The 25789-nt window shown below is 40.0% G+C and overlaps 1 protein-coding gene across 1 annotated transcript in view; it reads left to right on the top strand.

Moving 5' to 3' along the window:
• THEMIS (thymocyte selection associated) overlaps positions 1 to 25789 on the top strand; it is an 80713-nt gene that overhangs the window by 9962 nt on the left and 44962 nt on the right. The window contains exons 2-4 of the mRNA XM_035538664.2: positions 5949 to 6107; positions 14232 to 14690; positions 17748 to 18793. Of these exons, the coding sequence (XP_035394557.2) occupies positions 5949 to 6107; positions 14232 to 14690; positions 17748 to 18793 (1664 nt within the window). The remainder of the gene's footprint in view (positions 1 to 5948; positions 6108 to 14231; positions 14691 to 17747; positions 18794 to 25789) is intronic.

Genomic DNA, 25789 nt, shown 5'->3' with positions numbered 1-25789 from the left:
AATCAATACTGTATGTACAACTGCACCCCCCCAAAATGGATCTATTCTTGTATGGATGGCAGTTTCATTTTTTAATGTTTTTTTCTTTTATTTTAAATTTTATATTTTATTTTTTAATTCTGGTATCGTTAAAAAGGAGGCTTTTACAAATGACAGTCTTGGTCTATTAGACATCCTCTTCCCAACCTCTCACCCGAAGAGTCTTTCAACCTCTTGGTTGAAAGGTCTCATTTGAAATGAATTTGCTGAAGAAGGAGGTAATTGCAGTCCTACAAGCTGCCAATGAAAATGGTCATATAGGTAGATACCTACCTATATACTTATCTACGTATCTGTCAGTCCATTCATGTATATGAGTATCACTACTGACAAGCTGTTGAAGGTGGGTCTCTGACTTCCTTAATTGATGGAAAATTCTATGACACACTTCTGCTGGTGGTTGTACAAGCATTATATCCAGCCTCTCTTCTGGGATGAAAGGTACCTGTCCTGCAGCTATGAGTCCTGGGATACTTGGGCACTCTCTCCATCTGCTCCGCTAAAAGCATTTCGCTGTTCTGGAAGATTTAAAGCATTCTTCCTAGCTGCTTAATTCCCTTTCCCTTCTTGATAATGCCAAAAATATGTCTTTCCTTTCTTCTTCTTTTATTTAAAACAAGAATGGGTGTACTTTCCTTGTTATTATTACTAAGCGTTATATTTGCCAGTGAATTATGTAGCCATGTAACAGTTTATTTCTCTGATAATGGAACAACCATCTCTGCTGCCTCTCTTCTCTGCTCTGCTCTGCTCTGCTCTGCTCTGCTCTGCTCTGCTCTGCTCTGCTCTGCTCTGCTCTGCTCTTTCTCTGCTCTTCTCTTTTTTCTTTTTTCTTTTTTTTTCCTCCCTTTCCCTTTCCCTTTCCCTTTCCCTTTCCCTTTCCCTTTCCCTTTCCCTTTCCCTTTCCCTTTCCCTTTCCCTTTCCCTTTCCCTTTCCCTTTCCCTTTCCCTTTCCCTTTTTCTTAATTTTAATATTACTTTTTCCTAGAACTGGTGCTTTTAGAATGTCAACCCATTTGTTTTCCCCAGCCTTACGTTTTTGTTCAGATGAAAGACCTTGGGAGTTAAGATGCTATGACAGCCCTGTGTGTCTGTTCTGTGCACTTTCCTTGGTGGTTTGCAGTCTGGCGTTTATAATCCATCTTTTTCTGAACACATTATCTTGGCCCTTGATGTTTCAAACTGAGCCTGCAGCTCCATGTAATGCTTTTTGTAGACTCCAGCTTGAACTCCATATGCTTGTCTGCCTCAGGTATTTTGTCTCTTTTATAAGTGCAGATTTTCTTTTCTTGTGTATTTTACCCTTTTCTTGTACTATTTTAGATTTTCTGCCATCTCTACATTACCAGGCTGCTGTTCACCCCTTGTAGGTTGTTATCCACATTTCTCATGTTTGGCAAATTTTTCTTGCTTTGTCAAAGGCAAATTTTTGGGTCATTCAGTCATCTGTTTTTGAGCGTTTGGTGTATCTAGTCTCTTCTCATGGATACTGTTAGACTGGCTCTGAAACCTCGGACTCACCACTAACTTAAAAGTGTTTTCACTTTTTTGCAAGCTCTGCTTATACTTTCTATTGTGTGGTGGAGGGCTGTACTTCTCAAACTCTCTGCAATACAATCTGTAGTAAAGCTATTGTGCCTGAGGAAAAGCAAACCTGATGAAAGTAGTACGTCCTTCAGAACCAGCCATAACCAGAAGCGGGACCCTCCTCTGCCTCCCTTCTTTATTTTCTACTCTGCTGCAGATACAGGCTGAAGTAGTGGTTAAATCTTCATCAATCACAGCATTTTCTGGAGATGTTCAGCCTCTTAACTCTTCCCTTCTTCCCCTCACAGCAGTTACTTGGTTTGCTTTACTCCATCTACCATATTATTTATAAATCTCCCCAAGGCAGCAAGGCCACCGAACCTGCACCGCTCAATGCCTGTGCTCTTATGGAGTAGCACTGCTGGCGTGTGGGTGCACAGTGGGTCCCAGGTGGATCGAAGGCAGTGCTTGCAAAGGCTGACTAGCAGAGATGAAAGTAAATGTGCCCGAAGCCCATAATTAGTCAGCGGAGTTACTTTCAATATGCTAAATGGTTTCTTGGGGTCTATTTTTAAGTGAGGTAATCTGGAGGCACTGGGTCTAAATCTGTGCTGAATAAAAAAAAAAGCCTCTGGTAGCCACAAGCTCCCATTTTGAGCATGTTTTTGCAAATATTTGTTCAAGGGTGAGAATATTGGAATATTGCTCATTTTTTGATGTTTCTGTAATGCAGAGCTCATCATGCTGGGTCCTTTGGGATTCCCTATACCTCATAATATCACGGTTGCTTGTGATCTCTGCTGCATCTTATGTGAGGAGTGAGGTGGTTCAGCACAAAAGGAATACTACCCTCTTCGAGGCTGCTCAATTTTCTCTCCCTCTCACTCTCATATGTAATAAGTATTGCACAAACACTTTTCTGAGTGTCATAAAATATCCTGTAGAGCTCAGCTAAAGCAATGAGAGCTATGATAATTCCTCGTGTTTATTAGAGCAGCAGCTAGGTTGCTGATAGGAAGTGTAATAATATCTAGCAGAGAAAGCTGGGTTAGTCGGAGTTGAATTGCTCAGGGGCTAAAGGGAGAGAAAACAACTATGCAGTATCTTTACAATAAGAAAACTAGATTGTTCTTTTATACTTAAAAGGCAGCAACTCTCTTGATCTTCTGGTTGGTACCAGACTGGTTGAAAGAATGCATGTTCTTTCACTTGGCTGTGGTTAATATTTGTGTGGCACTATAAAGAACTACATGCTAATCACCATCCTGGTGTGCAACAGGAAATCAGTAGCCTTCTGGGGAAGTTTAGAGTCTGAGTATAGTAGTCCCTTTCGTCCTATATTAGATCCATTGGAAGGGAAATCAGGCAATGTACATCCAGCCTTCTGAAAGCATCTGCCATGTGCTTTCATTTTTTTTATTTTTTTTTTATTTGGATTTTTTGCTTAGGTTCCTTCTGCATAGGGTTAAAAACTACATTAGTATCTGTCTTCTTCAGGGGAGCAGCTGGAGATTCCCTGGTGTCCATCTCAATTATGAGAGGATAACACAAGCAACAGAAAGGTTTGCCTGGACATATTTTCATGGTGGAGTAAACTCCATCGGTTGTTTCATGTTACTCTTGTTCATTCTCCTGTCCTGACACAAACCTATTAGTTTGTGGTGCTCTTCTCAGGCTTTGGTTTAAGGCTAATACGAGAGTGACTTTTGCTCAGGTTGGTCTCCCAGTGACTTCCAGTGATGTCAAGGTGGTGGCCAAGTGCTTGTTGCCTTCAAGCGCTGTAGCAAAGTTGATAAATATGTCTTATACTCAGAGTGACTGGAACTGATATTGAGTAAGCCTTAGGAAAATCGCTGGGTTAATAGTTGCATTTTTGATATTACACTTAGCAAAAAAAAAAAAAAAGAAGAAAGAAAGAAAAAAAAGCCTTTTTTTTTTTTTTTTCCTCCCCCACCTGAAAGGAAAGCTGTGGAGTAGAGATTGTTACTTTCTGTGGGCAATGACAATATTTCAGTACAGGCCATCTAAATTATTGATCGCTATATATAACCAGAGGTCAGGTTTTAAATATCCGTCATTGCCTGAGACCATTCTGGCTACCTAGGTTAAAAGGATGAAAGAAAAAGACAGGAGTTTCAACTGAACAAGATGCAAGCAAGGGCTATTAGAAGCTGTCGTGTTAAAGGAGGACTTGTCAAACACTTGCTTATTTCAAAGCCCTGCTAAGGGCTTTCACTGAGCTTCACGATGTTGAACTTACTGAATAAGGCGACAGACATAACAGATTGGGAATTGCTGTTGATCAGCACACTTATTGTAATAGTGCTAATATATTATAACAGTGCTGGCAAAATGCTATCCCGGGTATTCCTCACCAAAGGGTGAAAGCGCAGAACTTACCAAGAAGGTGTCCCCATTTTGGTGAAGGAGAAGGAGCACAGCCCGTCAGCTGCCCCTACTAGGTTTCCAATTTCTTCTTTCTCCCCAACAGCTCTTCTTTTTTCCTTGCTCTCTTTTTTTTTTAACCCCCCACCCTTTTTTTTTTATTTTTTTTTTTCACTGACTCCTAACACCCTATTATACCCTAACCTTATCCATTCCCTCCCCGGGGTGACTTTTAATGTGATTTGGGTGAAGAGTCAAATGCTATAGTCATATACGCTTAGCATATACTTCATTAAGCTCATTATCATATTCAGGTAGTTAACTTTAATATTCATTTTACACATAATGAAGCAAAAGGTTTCACTTGGGTACTGTGGCCCTCGAGATTCTGTTCTGTTGCCAAAACAGGGCTGTCCAACCAACACAAGACTCCCTCCCTCAGCAACCTCTCATACCAAGCTTGCAGATCTCCACCCACAAAGTTTGTCTAAGAGATAAATAAGAGCAAGCTGCTCAATTCCCCTTTGCCCAAGGCTGGTGCTTATCAGTGATGCTAACAAGTCTGACTGTCCTCCACAGAGGATTGTGGGAACAAAAATTTGTCTTCTCAGAGGAGATGAAGAGAATTTGTTTCTTTTAGATTTTTGTCAAAAATGTGACCAGAGACAGGGTAAAATTAACCTCGGAAGCACTTTGGGAAAAAGAGAAATGGAAATGAGTAAAACAGAAGTATTTTAAATAGCAGTGCAATGTTAGTAGCGGAGCAAAGGAATACAGTCACCAATAAATTAGGAGTGGAAATGAGAATAAGGTTTCTCACCATGAGGGAAATGAAATTCTGAGACGGGATTCCAAGCACCACACTTCCACATCAGTTCAGGATAGAGCTTTATAAGTTCATAGAAGGAAATGCACTGCATCGGAAGAATAGAAGCTAACATTAAAGTTAACATTTCTGATGAGAAGCTTTTTGTGTTCAAAGTAATGCTATCTACAAATGTAGCTGAAACAAGACTTAATCACCATGTGTTTGCTGCACTGCCTTCATATATAATTAATTAATCCTATGCCTCAAAGCTTCTGCTAATCTCCTGCAGGGACCAGGAAGAATTTTCCTTCTTCTGCATAACTTGGCTTTTGTTATGATTTTGCTTTATTATTCCCCTCACCCCCCATACCCCTGACACACACACACTTCTGAAACATCAAAGATGGACCACAGCTAGAATGGAGAACAGAGGGTGTTCTTGGCAGGGCAAGCTGCAGTTCCAGATTGTGTTGAGGAATCTCTGAGATGCTTGGTTGGATTGCTTTGTTCCTGAACTCAAACTTCTGAACATCACAAGAAAAAAGGATTATTATTTTTTTTCTTTTTCTGCCAGGAATGAATCAATAGGCTTGTTTCAGCATGGGGCAGGGATTACCACTGTTAATTTACCGGCCTTCAATTTTCTTTCACTTTCTTCAGATTTCCTGTTACTATGGAAATCTCAAATGTTGATTTCACTTTGATGTCTCCTGGCCTCTCCCTGGGTACCTTGTAGGGTCTATAGCTTTTGCCTTCTGCTGCAGTCTATTGTTTTCTATGGGCTATGCTGTGTCCTGTGCTGTGTAGAGGCACCTTTCCTGCCCAGACTCCACCACCTGCTGATTTCACAAGGCAGCTCCTGATGACCCAGGCAGTCTATGCTCTGCCTCATTACATTTTGGTTTTACAACTTTGAAATGCATGTTCTTCAAATCTTAATGTCCTTACACACATCTAAGGACAGTGCATACTAGATCAATGAAGATCACTTCCAAGATCACTGAAGTCACAAGATGAATTTTCTTATAATCTTTAGGGAATAAAAGAGAAGATTTGACTAGTTACTGTAGGCTAAGTATATTTCATATAACTTATTTTAAGTGTTTTTGCTTTTATTCAAAGAGAGAAAAATACTTGAAAAAGTGATAAAATGCTGAACACTTTTCTTTCCTTTTGATTTTCTTTTCAGGTTCCATCTATGAGATGTTTGGAAATGAATGCTGCCTGTCAACAGGAGAAGTGATTAAAGTTATTGGCTTCAAAATTAATAAGCTCATAGCAAGTATCTGTGAGAATAATGAAGACAGCCAGTTTTCTGCCAAAGTGGAATTACCTCTAAATTTTCCTGGTACAGTATTTCATGAATACATGTTTTTGAGGAATTATAACCCTGAATAATCACTTTTGTGCATTTTATTGATTTGCTGCCTTGATTGATATTTGTTTGAGGTTACATCTCATCTGTCAAGGATACAATTTTATAAGATGGCACAAGACACAATCCACTCATTTTTAGATTTCCACCCTTAGAGTTCTCTTTCATGCCTGGATAGAAATTATTAATGTTGTAATGTTCAGTAAGAACGCTTTCTATATTTGAGGTCACTCAGTGTCAGAATCATTACAAAGCTATCTTCTCAGTTATTTGTGACTTTGCCAAACTTTGAGCTATTTTCCTTGCCTTGGGTACAGAATATAATTTTATTATTGTTAGAGTATAATTATTTTATTATTTTGAATAGAAAAGATTACAAATACTTTCTTATGCTTTTTTTAAATTATTATTATTATTTATTATAATTCCAGTGGCCAAAGTGGCTGCTACATGCCTGGAAACAAAGTTAGAGGAAAATATATAAGAATTACCCAAATGCCTACATTTTGCAGCATGGACTAATGATATTTTGCATCTCGCACTGACTTGATATTTGAAATGAAAATATCTTCCGATCATGTGGCCCTGTCAGGGAGAAGTGGACAATACTGCACCTGGGCTACCTAGTTCATCACACACGTCATTCTAATTCATTATTCAATTCAGCTTTCATCTCAATTCACCTGCTTTAAGGGCCCAGCTGTGTTAAATAGGGAAGTGACTGAAATGCAGAGGAGGAAACACTGTTTGTATGTGTGGGTGGGAAGAGGCAAACCAGGTTGGGAAACTGGCAGAAAAATGTTGGACCTAGGAGCATAAGTGAAGGGTAAAGGCTTGATATACAAGGAACAGGGACTGGAGCTGGGAGTCAGCTGGTCCATCAGATGAGGACCACAACCCTACAAATATGGATAAGTAGGGCATTTCATATGCTGGGAGTCTTGTAGGCAGCAAGTAATAGCTTGCAGGTAATAGCAGCCCATTGGGGAGAGGAGTTGAGGAGGCTGGAAAGCAGCGAGCAGTGTGAAGAGGAAGTGGTATGTGCAGGAGGGAGCCCATGTGTGCCTCGGATAGAAGTTAGGGGACACCTGAGAGTGACAGATGTGGGGAAAGAGCACACATGATAGCACTGCAGCCCTCGAGAGCCTGAGATCACATCCAGAATTCACTTTGGCCAGCAGTCTAGCTAATCCATCAAATGAGGCTGCAGTTTTATAGAAAAAAATAGCATGTAAGCATTTAATTGATATTGTATTGTACTGCAAGCATGTGGGAGGCCAAGCTGATGCTGCTCAAGGAAGTGTAATGTGGATATTTTCTAGTGTGTGAGTGTTTGACTTAGTTTGACTTAGTAACATCACTGATGTTCTTCTACTGTATCGCAGTGAGATTGTGTGCATGTGCATATATACTGTTCAGGTTGTGCCAGCACCCAAACTGGCATTTGCTTTTTCTGCAGTGGGAGACAAGACACTTCCTGAAGCAAATAAAATGTAAAAGCACATGAGAATGTAATGTTTCATCTGAATTCCACAGGAAAGTACCTTCTGCTGTGTCTTCATTTTCCATCTCTACAATACAGATTTCTCTCTGAAGTAGTCCTATATATCATTTTCTTTTCCCTAGTGGATCTTCAATTTACTTTAATGGTTTTCTTATTCTTTGTATCAGAACCATTTGTATGACCACTTATTAAAAGACTTTTTTTGGAATGTCATTTTCAAATACTGATAGGGCCCAAATGTAATCATCAAAGACATTTTAATTATTTGTGGCTATCTAGAGATATTGAAGTACTGCTATACTGTGAACTCACAAGATATCTTGCATTTTTCTTGTATTCCAAGCTTCTTTGCTATTATTAACATTTCTACTATCATCATTAAAATATACATACATATAGGAAGTTATATTCTAAATCTTGTTTGACAGATGAGTTTGAACATTTGAAGCCTAAAATATCCAACACAACTGAGTGATAAAAATAATTCTATATTTATTAATGTTGAATCTCATGACTTTTAGAACAGAACAACCTGTGATTTCAAATGCTTGAACTTGGTGAATCTGGATTTGTTTGCATTTAAGTGATCGGTTTTACAACTTGACATTTGGATGTTGCCCTGTTGAAAATTCAGTATAATCACTACAATTTACATACATATTTATGTAATCTCCCAACTGGTATTCTAGAAAACTGAGTTATTTCACTAGAAATATAAATTCGCTGTTCCTTTTGCTGAGATTTATCATTGTTATCCACCACGTGATGGGTGGTACTGAACAGCAATGCTGAAGAGGGGGATAATGGCACTTCTTATTAGCCCAACAGGGAGCACTGCTCTCGTTTCCTTCTGTATCTGTATCCTTGTGCATTCAAGAGCTTTTTGGTAAGACGCATATTTGTCATATGTTTGACTTACTTTTTCACAGAAGAATGATTCTGCTTTATAAAGTCAAGATGTCCCAATTTCTGCTTCTTCTTGACCCTTAACTTTTATGATGCTATCACTTTATTATGTACACATGCTATGCTCTGAATGGGACAGTTGGACTTGATCTTTGCAGGTCCCTTCTGACTGAACTATTCTATTCTAGTCTAATAACATTGCTGGCTTGCCCCATCTCCACAACAAAGGACAGAACTGGATTGTGGATGATCTTTTTCACGCTGCTGTTGACTTACTTCAGTAAAAATATCCACAGGTCTCTAGACTCTGACGCTGTATTTACACTGTACTTACAGTGCTCTCTTGCTAGTGCTGATGCAAATAAACATTTTTTGATGTTATTTTCCATTTCCGTTGTTGTGAGTTATCATTTGCCTGCGATGGGCCCATATATCTTTTCACTGTATGCACGCTGGTGTAAGCAAGCCATGTGCCTGTTTAGGTTACTCTGGGAATAATGTCTCTCTGAGAGAAGAGCCAGGCTCATTGGCTCTCAACGATCCTTGCTCTTTGTCTTTCTGAATGTATTTGCAGTCTACAGATATTTTTTTCTGCTCTGGCAAATCAGATTCTTGATAAAGTCCTAATCTGGCCTTTGCATTAGAAAAAACGCTGCAACTGCAAGTTCGCTATCTATGTTATTTCATTTTCTTCTCATTTTAATTTGTTCTTTTTCATGCCTCAGAGGGCCAGGCTATTCTTTCTGTACTCATACATTGAAAAAAATAAAAAAATAAAAATCTGCTCTCACTCTAGACACTTCGATGGCTACATCTAACAGCATTTTGAACTACGATTTTCACTACTAACAAGTTAGCAGAGACAGGTAATTTACACAACACCTGAACTGTGTGCCAGCACAAATGATTTCATTTTGTTCTGCCATATTCCTTCTTCTGCAAAAATATTGCTGAGCTCTCCCTGTTTTCAGGAGGTCTGTGACAGCTGCTGCTGCTCATTCCTACAGGACCTGACAGATGTAGCTGAGCACAAGCACCCCTTTGAGCTCTCAGCCTTCACAAGCCACAAAGCAGGAGACTTGCCTGTGGCCATGCATGTGTGAAAAAGCTGAGGTTGGGCACTGAAAGGCTCGCCTTGATAGGAGCTGAAGTGTTATCAGTCTGAAGGTCTTTCATTTAGCGGAGTGAATGCCCTGCAAAACAGGAGTGATGAGAAAATCAATCCCCAGGCTTCCGTGTTAGGGTGCTAGGGTGGTTACTAACACATGGCTCTCCAGTGGTGATACTGACCATAGACTCTGACAATCTGCTGGAGATCTTACTGTGACTGTCAAAGTGGTTGGCACAGACTGGGAAGGTGGTGAGAAGGAAAACCCACCATTCTTGGCAGAGGGAAAAAATGCAGCAGAAGATGTGAGATGAGAGTAATGGTTTGGCTTTGGGGCAGGATGTGAAGAGGTCACTGGAGCAGAGGAGGTGGAAGTGTGGGTAGTGGAGGAATGATAACGAAGTCAGCTCCAGAGAAGTTGGGAACCGAAATGATCCCCTTCTTCTACATTACCTTGGGGAACAGAGACAGGTAGTCTAGGACAGAAGGTCTTTCTGTTAGTTTTAACTTGAAGACTACTTGCTGCTCTATTAGGTGAGCCTGATTTTTTTTTTTTTCAGTTTTCTGTTGGGCAAAGAAGAAAAAGAGAGAATAAACAGGATACTCCTTTTCTTCAGGACTCTAATTAGGACTGAAAACAGGAAGCCTATAAAACTACAGAGAGGTACGCTTTATCACTATGTAGCCAGTAAAAGGGAGCTGCATAGATTGTTCTGTAAAAAGGTGGTAAAAACATTCTTCTGTAAAAACGTACTTTCCCACAGAACAAAACAAGGGATCTATGGGCCTTCCTTTCTCTCCACTACGAGTAAAAATCATTCTCTCAGACTCCCGTATGCATAAGTCAGTGCCTAAAACTTTTCTTGAAAATTACAGGGCAATTAGATTTGAGGCTTACTAATTATGATATTATAGCTAGGCAGGCACTTCACCTAGTGAAATGTTACCAGGTGATATGGATTCATGGAGTCTGACAATGGTTATACATTCCTGTAGTTACTATGTATGTGTAGTGATTCTTGTCTCTATCTGTAATTTTCCCCCAACTAATGGGGATCAGTGTGTTTTGGTCATAGCTCAGATTATTTAGAAAATAGATTTACATGAGCAATAATGCCAGCTCTCAATAAACCAGCTGGACTTCTTTCCAGATCCACTATTTCCATCTGCCTATCCCCCAATAGTCCACCAAGCTCTCTCAGGGAAGTCTAAGTGAATTTAATTCAGTCATTTTATGATTTATGGAAGAGTACAAAAATATTATTTTGACCTCAAAATGTCCAAACTTTAGCATCTCAAACTTGCCATATGTCTCCTACTCTGGAGAATTCTTTGATAAGTTAGGTTTGGAAAACATTTGGTTTTGTAATTTGATTCATAATGATTTTAATGAGGTTCCGAATAGTTCCAAATAACATTTTTTAAGCATGTTTCCCCATGAAAAATGAATAAATATGTCATAGCAAGGACAACATTTATGAGATGATACCGTGACAGATTATGGCAGTTAGATGAGGACCACAGTGGTTTTCTCCCATCATACCAGAATAACTTTTTATATATTCACCTCTTTTCTATAGAGATAGAAGCATATGGAACTTTACATGCTCGTAAACATAAACAGGTGGCTATTAGGGGCCTCTAACTCATGGGCCCCATCAGTACAGAAGTTAAGTATGCAAGTCCACATGGTTCTTTATTTGCCTATGCAGGCATTCTGTTATCGAAATTAGGAAAACAAGCGGAATAGATGATGAAGATTTTTCTGCTCCCAGCCCTGACAATCAGTCTGCCTGGGCCTTAGGGGTAACCAGTTATCTGTTTTGTATGAGAACTGATGATTCTGATTCCGTATGAAAACTGCTTTCCAATCCAGCATGTTCATCAGCTTGCTGCTGAAATAGCTGTCTTCCAAATAGCTCCATTGTCCCAGGGAAATTACTAAAGTCTGAGTTTAGAGTCAAACTTATAGAGGAGAAGAAGGTTTCTTGTGGCTGTGTATTGCCAGATATTTTCAACTGGAAATGTTTTTAGCATAGTTTATGGAGGATTTTTAATGTAATTCTGGAGGCTTTCTATGAGCAATAGGCATACACCTATATCACAGATGAGTAAACATAGTTATTGCCTTTTGGATACATCATATGTACTTTGAATACACTTTTAATGAAGAATGTTCCTATTTCATTTCTCTCAGCATTATCAGATGATGCCCATCCTATGCTTGCAAAGCATGACATTGGAACACTGTTTGGAGATGCTGTCTTTTCCACAATTTCAGTTTGTCATTGGTGCCTTGTCACTGTGATATTTTCTAAATGCTGATGAATCGATTTGTCTCAATCTGTACTGACAGCTTCAATAGTGATTAGGACTGGGGTAGCTAACTTGCTTATTAATAATTGTGTTAAAAAACAGCTATGGGAGACTAAAAATATCATTGAGAAAGAAATGTGCTGAGGTTTTATCTGTGCAGTTGCATTCATGGATGTGGCTTCCTTGCAGGCTGGAAAAAAAGTCAGGATACTTTCCCATAGTGCTACATTGAGGACCTGTATGTAGCAGATGTATTTCCACAAGGGTACTAATTTCATACAGGAAAAGTGAACTGTCATACAGACAAGTGTGAAGGCACAGAATTGCAGACAGCAGTTACATAGGCACAATTAGTGACTATTTCTGCAGTAAATCAAGTAGGCTATTGCTGTTTAGGCTGCTGACAAGTGCTCAGTGCTGTTAGTTGCCACAGTTACTAGTGGTCTCATGGGACACTTAGAACCAAACATGCCCAATCTGGTGATAAATCAAATGAAGGCTATTCACCAAACAGATTTTTTGTGTCTTTAACAAGAAGGGTACTAAAGCTGTGATGTAAAGGTAGCAGTTTTTGTTACAGTGAAGCCAGAAGCACAGCAATTCTGTGAGGGGTGAAAAAAAAAATAGTCTGTGGAGGGAATGGTTTGATATATCATTTTTAAAGAATATAATTCTAAGGTGTCCCTGCTTCCACACAGGCTCCGCAATTTTGTTGATCATGTATTTAGGGAGATAAGCTTAGTAGGGAAAAAGATGTGGGAGAAATAAATAAAAAAGGAGGTTATTTTTAACTGAAGCAATCCCCAGATCTAATTTGTTAAACAAACCTGCAATCAAGGGGAAGTCTGGAGATAGGAGTGAGTGAGCATCTTCCCAGCATCTAGCAGAAACTGTGTTCTGGCAGTGTCATGCCTGGTTGAGATTCAGGTACCTGCTGGGGCATCCTGCCCTTCTCTCACACTCTAGTCACCACAAAAAGGGAGTAGTAGTCAGTGTTGCCCTAGTTCCCAGGCTAAATGATGAGGGAGGTAAAGGGGGCACTTAAACCCTTTTACATGATGTGAACCACTTATGAGATGTAGAACTGCCATGAAAATATCTCTAGCAGTGTCAAGCAGCATTCCTTGAGTTCCCATCACATTCCTCCTTCATAACTGCAAAGGTGGGAGTATTCCTTTACTGCAAGGATACAGTGCCCTTTGTATGGTCCAAAGGATGCAAAAGTGTGGGGCAATGGGGCCATGGGGTTTCTGCTCTTTGGTTTTGGAGGGAGACAGGAAAAAAGGCACGGCATCCCCCTGGGAGCTTGGCTTCTTTGTCACTGTAGCTGTAGCTACAACTTCAAAGCTGCAGTGCCATGAGGCAACATTCACACTACTGCATCTTGGGAAGAAGAGAGCTTAATCACACAGCTCAGCTAAACCCTACTGTTAGTCCTCTAAACTGTCCACTTCATCTTCCTCTGTGAAAACACACACAAATATAGAAACGTACACATTTTTCTTCTGATGTGAACTCCTAATGAGCCAGCTCCAAGGGGCATGACTAACATGAAATAATAATGTCCCTGGGGGCTAAGGAAGCTCAGATGCAGCTCCTGCCTCGCAGTACTTCAGCACTTTAATTGCCTCGTGATGGCCACAGTGCTCCAGCACCCAAACTGTGAATCACTCCGTCTGATGGTCTGGGCTATCGGAGATGCTAGGATCAATTTCCCTTGCTCATTCTTATCATTACATGCTCCTTTTTCAGTTGTGTTATTTCTTGAAACATACTTGGTCTTGGAATCCTCAGTTTGCACGTAGAAGAATATGTAATACTGATGTTTAGGGAGAAACTTCAACCTGTGTTTCACTGATCACATTTCTGTTGCTCTTCCTTATATCCTGTCTGCATTTATTTCTTAAAGGCTGGTTTCCTGAGAAGAAAGATAAGAACTTAAGATAATACATCTGTTGTTTCTGTAGCAAAAAAAGAAAGAAAAAAAAAAAGGCCTTCTTTTTTTTTTTTTTTTGAATCACAAATGTAAAAATGCTGGATGTCAAAAATATAGTAGCTGCAGAGTGGAGAGGGCTAATTCCAGCTCCCTATGCTTTATATCACATTGTTGATGTTATCTTTGTAGAATTAAGTTTCTAGCAACTGAACTATCAGCCGTGAACTCTTTGATAGGCTTTTCTCCCCATTTTTATTGCACAGTCTAAAATTTGGCACTGCCTGTTTTGTACATTTCCTTTTTATAATGCAAGTTTTCTGTTCTTAGGTCTTTATAAGGTTGTGGCAGATAAAACTCCATATATCAGTATTGAAGAAATTACCAGAAAAGTTGCTATTGGGTCAACAAGATTTGGCCATCCATGCTTCTACAGCTCTGAGGATATAAAATTGGCAAACCTCACTATCAAACATGGCGAGCAGATCACCTTCAACTCTGTGGAAGAGGTAAATGGAACAATGGCTGTCAACTGCGGTGTGGTCAGAAACAACCAGTCTCATTCCTTTACTTTGCCCCTTTCACAAGAAGGAAAATTCTATGAATGCGAAGATGATCAAATATACACTCTGAAAGAGATTGCGGAATGGAAAATCCCTAGGTGCAGAAACCGGATTGTCAAACTTTCCAACACTTTACATACGTGGGACTCCTCTAATCCACTGCCAGAGAACTTTGATGGCTGCTTGATTCTAACACCTGTCTATGAAGTGCAGGCAGTAATGAAATGTAAGTAGAAATTAAAGTCAATGATCTGTTTTATCTGTATAGCAGAGTATACTGAATCACACATAAGTTGCTCAAAATAGGCAGGAATTCAGTTTGGTTGAGAATTCCTTACCCATATTTGCCTCTAATGCTGGTTTCAAGTTGCAGAAAGATAAAAATAATATTGCCGTTTTTATTCCTTTATCAGATATTAATTCAGATAGTTTCCTTATTTTTCTTTCTGTTGCCATTTTACTGATCGCTACAATTAAATCATCTTTCAAAAGGTTACATATTGCATAGGGAAAAGCAGAGCTTAGGAAATAATTTAGTTCTCAGATTTTCTTTGTTTGTTTGTTTGATCTCATGGAGAAGCCATGGCAAAGCCACTTGATCATTTATGGCTCTGGCTAGAGATAGAAAAAATATATAGACTTATGTTTTATAGCACACTCAACTACATTTTAGGAACTACACTGTGTATTTGAGACTGAGGATTCTGCAGAATGCACACCAATATTATTTTACTCTATTGTGAAAAGAAATTTTGATAGAATATAAACAGATAATTTCTTAAACCTCTGGGTTTTAGGAAATGGAAAAGAATTAGAAATCCAATATCTTTAAGAGATGTAATTTGTGTTTTTAGTTTTTATTTTAAGAAAATCTTTTTTTTTTTTCTCATGGCAAGTCAATACTGTTCTAGTTGTTCCACTGAAAAGTGGCACTGAAAGTGCTGGGTTCTGTTCTTACCAATGTTTATATCTATTCCTTAGTTTAAACCTGTTAGTGAAATTAGTTGTGGGAATAAAATTTGAAGGTATAAGCGCACAGTGAAATGTTCCTGAGTTACTGTGGCTTGAATAGCTGAGCTATAGCAATGACCCATGTACGCTTGCGTAGCATACCCTATCTGAACTGAGGTTCCTACATAAGCAAAAAATGAGCTTAAACTAACATGTTCGACCTTGCCTGAGGACAGCACAAACACAGACAATTTCTGCAATTCTTCTTGTTGATGCACCCACCCTGTTAGAGTTTGGAGGATAGGAGCTTAGCTTTTGGGAAGGTTTTGCTGCCTGTTCCTTTTACTGGAAGTATACCACTAAACTCCACAGAAATGGAATAGTGAGAGAAATATGTCACTCAGGAGGATAGTAAGCAGGAAGGTTTCACAATGGAAGTTTCTCTGGGGAATGACATAAGTAAAGAGATAAAATACATGAGACAGAAATAAAAATGAGCAGAGACTGTTATCACAATAGTTACTAAATGCTTTTCATGAGATATCCACGGTGCTTGCTATGTGGTTTAATGTGTGAGTTTGGAAAGTATATCTTCACAAGATAAAATACTTAGTTTTCTGCAGCTCTAGCTATATTCAGGGATCTTGCCCCACTCCTGCAGCTGGATTCACTTAAGTGTATTCCTATGACCATTTAGATACATATTCAGGATCAGTAAGAATTTAATGTTTCTAAAAAACTTTTAGAAGATTCAGAAATGTGTCGTATTCGGTTGTCTTCCAATCAGATATTCCAGTGAGAGTTTTATTTGTTGATTTTATTTGCGTGCCTGTTTATGTTTCATAGTGTGCGCAACAGTTAAGAAGCATTAAATATGCCCTAAGTAACTATTTAATACAAACTTCAAAAGTAGGTTTCATGGTACATGATTAACTACTTGTGGACCGTGAAAAATGCATTTTCACCATTTTTAGAACTATAAATAGACATAAGATAAGGTATGAGAAATACTATCCACAATTAAAAAGGATTCCTGATAAGAGGGATAGCAGATTACATTTTCACAGGCTGTGAGCAGGAATCCTCTGTACTTTTATTCATTCTTAATAATGAACAAAATTTTGTGTCTGGAACTCCCTCAATTGCTCATTTTCTCTTTCATTTTCTCTAATTGTTCCTCCTTCACTGACTTTTCTTTGTGGTGGTCAGGGTATTTGTCACCTGAGTGTGTTAATATGAGAAAAGTAGAGTGGGAGTAAACAAATCCTGAATCACTCTCATAGAAATCTGTCACGTAAAATACATGTCTGATACCAACTTTTAGGTATAAAATATTAGTATGTTCTGCTACAAGGAAGTGTGGGTCCAGCATATACTATACATGTGTGCAGGTCTATGCAGAATAAGTCTTAATGAAGAGAGCCATTAAATAATATTTGCTTGTTAAATTTTACTGCCTTGGTCAGCGATCTGTGGTACCACCGATCTGGAGCAAAATTCTTCAACAAACCTTAATTGCATAGTCAGTTTTGAGCTTGGAAGTTTTACATCCAAAATTTTGCAAGTTCAGTTGTGATAAAAATGTTGTTGTTCCCTGTCAGACTGTTAAAGGCAATGGCTCAGTTCTAACAGTAAATAAATCCAGGTACCTCAGAAAAAGATACAAGAGTTCCACAGAGGACCATTATAGTGGAAATTTCCTCATTCAGTAATAATAAACTTAGACTTTGTTATACAAAAGTTTTGCGTTTTTAAGAAGTGATATTATTTTGTAATAATTACTGATGTTTTCTTTATTCTTACAAATATAAAAATTTTTATTTGTCACAGACTGGCCATAACAACCTCTTGTGTTAATGGGTTCAAATGCTCTTATTCATTAAAAGTGTTTCCCCACCCATTTGTCAGAAGAAACCAGAACTTACTATGAAATAAAAGAATAGAAATACATCTTGTACTCAATTAAAAGGGTTTGGTAAGAGGAATAGATAATTAAAAACTTGGAGGTGCTATAAGAAAAATAGCAAACTGGATTTTTCCTCTTCCTTTTTCTTAAACTTTCGTATATTTGCATACCTTATTCTCATGTTATCTCATTTCATTTCTCTCTCCCTTTCTGAGGTCTGCTGCATATCTGATAGCCATACATCTCAAATTAAAACAGTTAGACTTTGACTGGCCCAATCAATTGTACAGGCATATATGGAGTTGCACACACTGGGAAGGTAATTTTTGTATCTATCTGGCTAACATGACATGTATATTTTATTCCAATATCAGTTTGAAAACAAACAAACAAAAAAATAATGAATGTATTTCTTTTTGTTTTCAGTTCGGAAGGACATAGTTCATATCCTCTCTGATCTGGACGTTGAGGTCAAGGATATAACAGACTGTTATGATATTAGCTCTTTCCTTCAGCCACTGTCTTTGGAAGATGTATTTGAGAGAACAAGTAAGGAATTTCCCATGGTTGCTGAGATAATGGAGGGGCCTTTAGGAAGACAGAAACCTTATAACTTATTGCATATAGGGAAAGAGATTGTCATCCACAAAAAGTACCAGGCTACAAGAGTCCTAGCCTCCGAGATCAGAAGTGACTCCCCCAAAAGACATTTTTTAATCCCTATGACCTACAAAGGAAAATTCAAGAGAAGACCTCGGGAGTTTCCAACTGCCTATGACTTAGAGATAGCAAGAAGTGAAAGGGAACAGCTTCATGTTGTAGCAACTAAAGCCTTTGATTCTCCTCATACAGAGCTTTTCTCTGTATCGGTTGGAGATCAATTTCTAGTTCAACAACGTCAGACTAGTGAAGTTCTGTATGAGGGAAGAAAGAAAGTCATAGACGTTTTAGCTTGTGAACAAATACTAAGTGATGCATATAAGGAAGTGCTCCTGCCTATGTACATGGAAGGTGGCTTTGTGGAAGTGATTCATGACAAAAAGCAGTACCAGCTTTCTGAGATTTGCAAAGAATTTCGTTTGCCTTTTAATGTCAAAGTGTCCGTGAGGGACCTTTCCATTAAGGAGGATGTCTTGGCTGCTGTACCTGGTCTGCAGCTTGAAGAAGAAATCACAGATTCTTATTTGCTGATCAGTAGTGCCAGCAGTCCAGTAGAGAGCTGGGAGATTCCCGTGTATCGCTTAAACATGTCAGTCCATTTGCTCAGCAAGGATGTCCAGACAGTCATACCTCCCATGACTAAGACAACAGTGGAAGAGATCAGTGAAGAGGAATACTATATGGTACGAAGATTTGAAAACCAAACCCTACATCCACCTCCCAGGCCACCCAAAAAGCCAGCAGTACTTGCACCAAAAACTGTTTCTGCAGTATCTAAGCAAGTTACATCCGATGTACTACAGTCTACAAAGGTAAGGTATTGCACCATGTCTATGTCTTTGAATCTCTTACAATCATAGGTCATTTTCTGTCGGTTTATAGTCTCCATTTCACTGGTGTATTCTTATGGTACTGTACACAGATGGCTCTCAGTTCCCTGTAATAGGCAAATTAGCCATTATAGACAACAATGGTTAAAATCTCCAGTGTGTGTTAATTGATCCGTGAAAAACAACGGAACCATGCCGACTCACAGCAGAAAGCTTGGCCTTATAATTTTGGACAGATAATCCTTAATTGCACCAATACAGAAGTGAAGGGAAAGACTTGAAGTGGCTATATTTAAACGTTTATTAAGGGGTAGCATATGTTTTCATTATATTTGTTAAGAGAATTTTGCTCAGCTGGAAACAGCTGAATTAAATTCACAGAAAGTCAGGTTATATAGATATTTTTGACTGCATGTTTTTGTACATACTCAAGTGGCAAATAGATCTGGAATAAAAAGGGCAGCTCTTTTAGAATAACTTTTGATGTTAAGAAAGTTAAGTGCCCCTTCTAGGACAATTTTCTTAGTGATTAATCTAAGACAACACATTTGCTCATTAATTTTTATATTGGGTCTGGCTGAGATGGAGTTTATTTTCTTCACAGCAGCCTGTGAGATACTGTGTTTTGAATTTGTGACTAAAACAGTGTTGATAGCACACCAGTGTTTTGACTGTTGTTGAGCAGTATATGCACAGCATCAAGACCTTCTTTTTTTTCCCCAGTCTGTCCCCCCAGCAAGAAAACGGAGCGGAGTGGTTGTTCTGGGAAGGTGGCCATAGTGCCACTGGCAGGGCATCAGCCCGCCTGTGGGAGGTGCTGAGTGACATCACTTGTTTTTCTTCCTCTTTCTTTCACTTATAAATTTATTTCTATGTCCACTCATGAGTTTTCTCATTTTTTCTCTTCTCTGTCCTGATGTCAGAGAGGGAGTGAGCAAACGGCTGGGTGAGTGCTCAGCTGCTTGTTGGGTTCAACCCACCATAATTTTCTTGCATAAATTGAAAGAATTAAAGAAAAGCACTTTGATGAACTTCAATGAAAGAGTGTCCAGTAGGTACGTTTTTTAGGTCAGTTTCTCTGTGTCATGCAAATTTCCTATGGGGGAAGACGGTCATACATTGGAAATGCTTTCAGGCATTGGCTGAGGCCTAGAAAAGAGGCTGCAGAATGATTGTGCTGTGCTTGAAATGTGATATAACTCATGGCATTGTATTTGGGTGGAGGGTGGTGGTGGTGGTGTGGAGTGAGGTGTTTTGTTTTTTTTTTTTAATGTTGCTATCAAACTAAGTTCCAACTCTAGCAGCCCTGAAAGAGGATATTTTGTGAGTCCCCTTCCTTCCCTGCTGGAAGTGTCCGTCCCATCATGCCAGTTCCAGGACCCCATGTAGGTCCTCAGCTCCACAGAGGTCCTGGGAGGTGATTGCAACAGACTGTAGAAGAAGTGAAAGGGTAGGGTGGATCCCTCAGATAAGGGTAATACAGCAAAACGCTCCATACAGTGAAGCCTGTATCAGCTTAAATAAGCCATTCTGCTAGACTAGGGAGGATAGATGAGAAGCTAGGCCCTGGAGCTAATAGGGAAGCCTTCAGCCTGGCACTGGCTTGTGGTACAGAGCTGGGGAAGAATTCCCTAATTGCTGTGTTTGTGGTAGAGCTGTATGGTCAGGAGGACGCAGACTTTCTGCTGTGACTGGTGGCTCTGTGTGGGGAGCAACAGGTAGATGTTGACTCTAGACTAGACTCATGCAGAAAATACTATTTTCCTGAAGTGAGGAGAGAGCAATAAGCACAAGAGAGGGATGGGCTGAGGTTCCTTTGCATGTTCATGAGCAACATTAGACTGCAGCTGTCCAGACCAAGAAGCACATTTGTGCAGACTGCTCCAGAGGACATATTTTGTCACGTGCGTGTTATAAATAAGTCATAAATTGCAGTCAGAATGCTTTGAGTTATGCAGATTCATAAATCTCTTTCCCTCAAAAGACAAAACAAGTAGAGATTCCGTATTCATAAGATTAAACATCCTGAGTGTTAATGTAATAGGTTTAGAGTCAGAGAGAATGCGTTATCTGTTCTATCCCAAGCACAGCAAGTCCTCTGAGAGGACGTGGATCATAGCTGATAAGCTCTGCCTTAGCCTCTCTGCCAGCAACAGTAGTAGGGGAGACTGCATTTTCTTCTAAATATAACAAGGATGTCTGAGGGTTCAGAAAGCTGGAGATGGTGCCAAACTGATAAATGGCACACTTTGCATATTTTGTGACTCTGTGCAGACTTATTTGCATAAATAACAGACAAATGTCCTAATGAGCTGAACTTAAGCCTAACAAGTGGCAGCCTGGAATAAGCTTTAGTGCTGCATGAATTGCCATGGCTCCTCTTGCAAGCAGCTCCCTGCTTGCCTGTGTGATGGAGGGTGGTGATTGGCTTCCTTGCTCACTGGTTGGGAAGCTCTGCTTGGCCTCGTACTCCAAGATTAAACACTGCTGCTGCATGAGTCCACAAAGGACCACGATCTGGTTGTTTAATTTCAATACTGAAGGATGCCCTGCCAGGGAGGGGTGACCTCTAGCTTTTTAGCTCTTCCAGAAAGGTTGTGAGTTGTGGAGAAGCTCCAGCTGTCTCTGCCTGCTGTTCCCTGGCCTTGGTAATGGGAACACTAGAGCCATGAACAGGACTATACAGTCCACATTTTCTTGGGTGTCTTTGGTCATGTTAGTCACTGAATTGTATGAAATTGGCAGCCAGTATGGACTGTGACCTCAGAAGAGTGCACAAACTGCCTCAGCTTGTGTGCAAGGTGCAGTACTACAGAAACAGGTATGTCTGCACAGTACAGCAAAGTCCAGAGACATCAAATGAATTCTCAAATGTAATATAGCTGCGTTAATCAAACCCTCTGCCCACTCTCTTCACAGGGCTAATTAACTTGGCTCAGCTCCTGCTGACGCAGCTTTCAATTCCAGAGCCTGGGGATCCCTGCTCTCTTCTCTACAAGGCACTGTAGACCTTGCCTTTCCCTCTCATCTCATCATTGTATTTGGTTAAGAAACATCTAGCCCACATGTTTGCTGTTTTGTATTAGTTGCTAATTGAATAAAGAAAAGAAAACCCCCAAGAAAATACATGCAAACTAAATAAATGAAACTAAATAGCATGCACTGAACTACAGAATGAATCTGGTATTTAAGAATGATTAAACTCTAATAGAAAATGTTACCTCTAGTCACCTCTACCCACAAACCCTACCGGTTTTCTACCACCAGTCAAGGACAGTGATGAAAAAAATGATTGTACCCTTGGCTGAATGGCAAAACTTGGGATAAAGCACTCACAGGAAATCCACATTTCCTCACTTGAGCCATTGGAGTAAAGTTCTCGGGGGGGGGTCTTAAAAATTAAATTTCTCAGGGTGGCTTAAAAATTAAATAGTTTAAGCCATTCGTTTTCTCATTGGTGAGCTTAGCTAGAAAATGAGAACGACTTGATAAACCCCTAGAAGTTAATGCTAGTGATTTGAGAATGAGGCACCTTATTCACTTGCCAAGGAGGTCCTGGAGATAAGTCCCCATGGGAGGAACCAGTCAAGATATCACCTTCCTGAAGTTAAAATTCATCTAAAAAGAACAAGTAGATGTGCATTTGAAAGCTCTTTTCAGAGCTAGAACCACTGTTAGAGTATAACAATCCAAGTTTTCACTTAGTAACTCTGGAGTAATGTTTCAGATGGGACCCTAGGCAGAAGAGGCTTGGAAAGTGTTTCCTAAAATTTCCTTAGGCTTTTTATCTGATACTTGCAGCTTCCTTCCCTTGAAAAGATTCAAGGCATCAAATGTCTCCTGTTTTTCCTTTTGCTTATCAGAATTACCTGTTGCCATTAAGTTAACCATGAGCCAGCAATGTGCCCTTGTGGCCAAGAAGGCCAATGATATCCTGTGCTGCATTAGGAAGAGTGCTGCCAGCAGGCTGAGGGAGGTGATCCTTCCACTCTACTCAGCCCTGGTGAGGCCATACCTGGAGTACTGTGCCCAGTTCTGGGCTCCCCAGTACAAGAGAGACATGGAGCTACTGGAACGAGTCCAGTGGAGGGCTAATAGGATGATCAGAGGACTGGAGCATCTGTCATATGAGGAGAGGCTGAGAGAACTGGGCCTGTTTATCTTGGAGAAGTAAAGGCTGAGAGGGGATCTCATCAATGTGTATAAATATCTGAAGGGAGACTGTCAAGAGGTTGGGGCCAGACTCTCCAGTGGTGCCCAGGGACAGGACAAGAGGCAACAGGCACAAACACAGGAAGTTCTATTTGAATATGAGGAAACACTTCTTTGCTGTGAGGGTGACAGAGCACTGGAACAGTTGCCCAGAGGGGCTGTGGGGTCTCCTTCTCTGGAGATGTTCAAAACCTGCCTGGCTGCCATCCTGCGCAAGATGCTCTACATGACCCTGCCTGAGCAAGGGCGTTGGACCAGATGATCTCCAGAGATCCCTTCCAGCCTCAGCCATTCTGTGATTCAGCTGAGAGACTGACACAGTGCTATGTGATCAACAGATTGAAAGAAATTATAGCTGACACTGTACTGAGTTTCAAGCAGTAAATATATTACAGATTTAGGAAGCTGGTAATATATGTCCCCCAAGTAGATTATTATTATTATTATTGAAACAATACTTCTCACCAAATATGAGTGAATATTCATTCAAAAATGAATGTTAGTACTGGGGGAATGGTAATCAATTTGTGGAAAACCACAATTTATTCCCGATGCTCTTCAAAGGCACTAAATACACTTCCTAAGGAACAATAATAAATAAACAAATAAATGAAAGCAGCATTTGGCTTCTGATAAACGATAAAAGAGGTTAGCTCCAACCAGGGCTATTTTCAGTGGTCTGCTTAAGCATATATTTAGTCTAAGGTACATTAGTATCAGTGAAATACTCACAAGCTTCAAGCTGCGATTGCTGCTAAATACCTTTATGAATGTGGAACTGGAGAAGTCAGTCACAGGCAGTAATCTGCTCAGCTCTAGCAAGAAAGCTGAGAGAATTCCAGCTGGTGAAACTGGAATTTAATCAAATAGTAAGTATCAGGGCAAGATAGTTAATCATCATTCAGTGCTAAGGTCCATTATCCTTCAAAAAGTCATTACAGTGTTACGATATCAGGAACTTTTTTGCTTTCTTGCTTTTTATTTCAAAATTAAAATGAAAGAAAAATTATCACTTCCATCTGGCTTTGCAGTTCTACAAACTGAACTACTGAAATCTGCCATTAACATATTTATCGCATCTGTCTTCACAACAAAATGAAGACTTATCTGGAATTAAATTGATAAGACATAAGCTGCATTTTTCAGCAAATGAGTTTTCCTGCAGTGCGTTCTTTCCTTCCTCCTAACTATTTCTTTTCTGCTTCCAGAGGATTTTTCATGGTTTTGGGGCCTTTATACAGCAGGTTTAATACAAATATTTCTTCTGTGCAGCAATTTACTAACCTTTCTAAATAAATACATATTAGGAAATGCATGCAGGAAAGCCAGAAAGGAGCAGATAAGAACAGACCAGGAATTAATAATCTTCTGGCATTAGAAATGAGGTAAGAAAGTGTGGTTCATTAGCGGATGCAAAAATGCATGTGCAAGCGTAAGAAGGAGGGTTTCTCTCTGACAAGTGTAGCGTTGTGGCTCCTGAGGCTTCAGCTGTGCTTCCTCTCCCTCCTTCTCTGTCCCCACTGAAAAAAAAAGCTCTCCTCTCCCTGGAGTCCTTGACTCTTGACCCTCAACCTTTGACCCTCTCTCTCCACACATCCCATGTAATTTCTCCATGTAACTTTCCAGTAGCTTTGTAAGTCCCTCATAAATAGGATGGGAAGGCTGGAAGCACAGTCCTTAATGTTTATGACCATCCCACCTTGTCACTGTGGACCAGTTCTTGAAATCTGTCAAAACCTCATCCCCACTGTGGCCTTCCTGGTGAGTCAGGCTCCCAGTCCTCCACATTCCCCCGTGCTGCAGCTTCTCACTCCTCCAAGCACAACACAATGTGCTGCAGGGTTCTTCTTCTCCTAATACCCATCCTTTGACACATGTGCCTGATTTCCCCCAGACCTACATGCCTTGAGTCCCCCAAGACTGCATTTGTCAGCACCCTTCAGCTCCCCCCAGACCTCTGTGACCTTGGTTCCCCAAGGAAATTTCAAGCTTTCAGAGAAGCTTGGCTTTTCCTTTTCCTTGTTTCTTCCAACACATCCTCCTCTTCTTGCTCTTCAGTCCTTCAGCGAGCTGAAGCCAAGGCCACAGCCATTGTCAGACAGGAGCTACAGGAAAATCCTAAGTTACACATGGGTTTTCACCTCCTTCCCCAGCAGCATGTTCCAAACCTTAGCAGAACTTTGATCTTCAGCCAGGTTTTTAGGAGTAAAACTGGAGCAGGCTGTAGGTGCTGACTGGTATCAAGCCACTTCATGCTTTCTTGTAGGCTGGGGAGTCCCAGCTGAAGGACTTTGTATCGGTGACCTGTTGCAGAGATCATTATAGCTACGTCTATACATGAGGGCCCATGACAATTTCCTGGCAAACCTTTATGCATCTTGATACCACACTGGGCTGAGGCCTGCATGTGTGCCATCCCCTCTTGTGTCCCATATCTCTGTGAAAACTGGAGCAGGCAATGATGGCTCTGATTTGGATGACAGAGGATTGGGACCACTGATAGACTCTGTATGAATCAAGAGGAAGGAGTTAAAGGTGGAGGAAACCCTGAAGCCCCAGCTAAAAAAGGTCTGGAATTTTCCCAGTTTTCTCAGTATGAAGAACTGGTATTAAAATCATTTTCTCTTTTAAATGATATGAAAAGCTTAAAATTTCCACAGAGAAGCATCAAGTCTGTAGTAGGCACTTACCGTCGATTGATGTTATTCTCAAAACCAAAATAAAATGGGGAAGATAGCAATGTGCCTGCCAGAAGGACAGGCAGTA

Source organism: Cygnus atratus, chromosome 3, assembly GCF_013377495.2.
Source record: "Cygnus atratus isolate AKBS03 ecotype Queensland, Australia chromosome 3, CAtr_DNAZoo_HiC_assembly, whole genome shotgun sequence".
Classification (NCBI taxonomy): domain Eukaryota; kingdom Metazoa; phylum Chordata; class Aves; order Anseriformes; family Anatidae; genus Cygnus; species Cygnus atratus.
The sequence above is the reverse complement of the archived record's forward strand: the minus strand, read 5'-3'. Positions and strand labels throughout refer to the sequence as shown.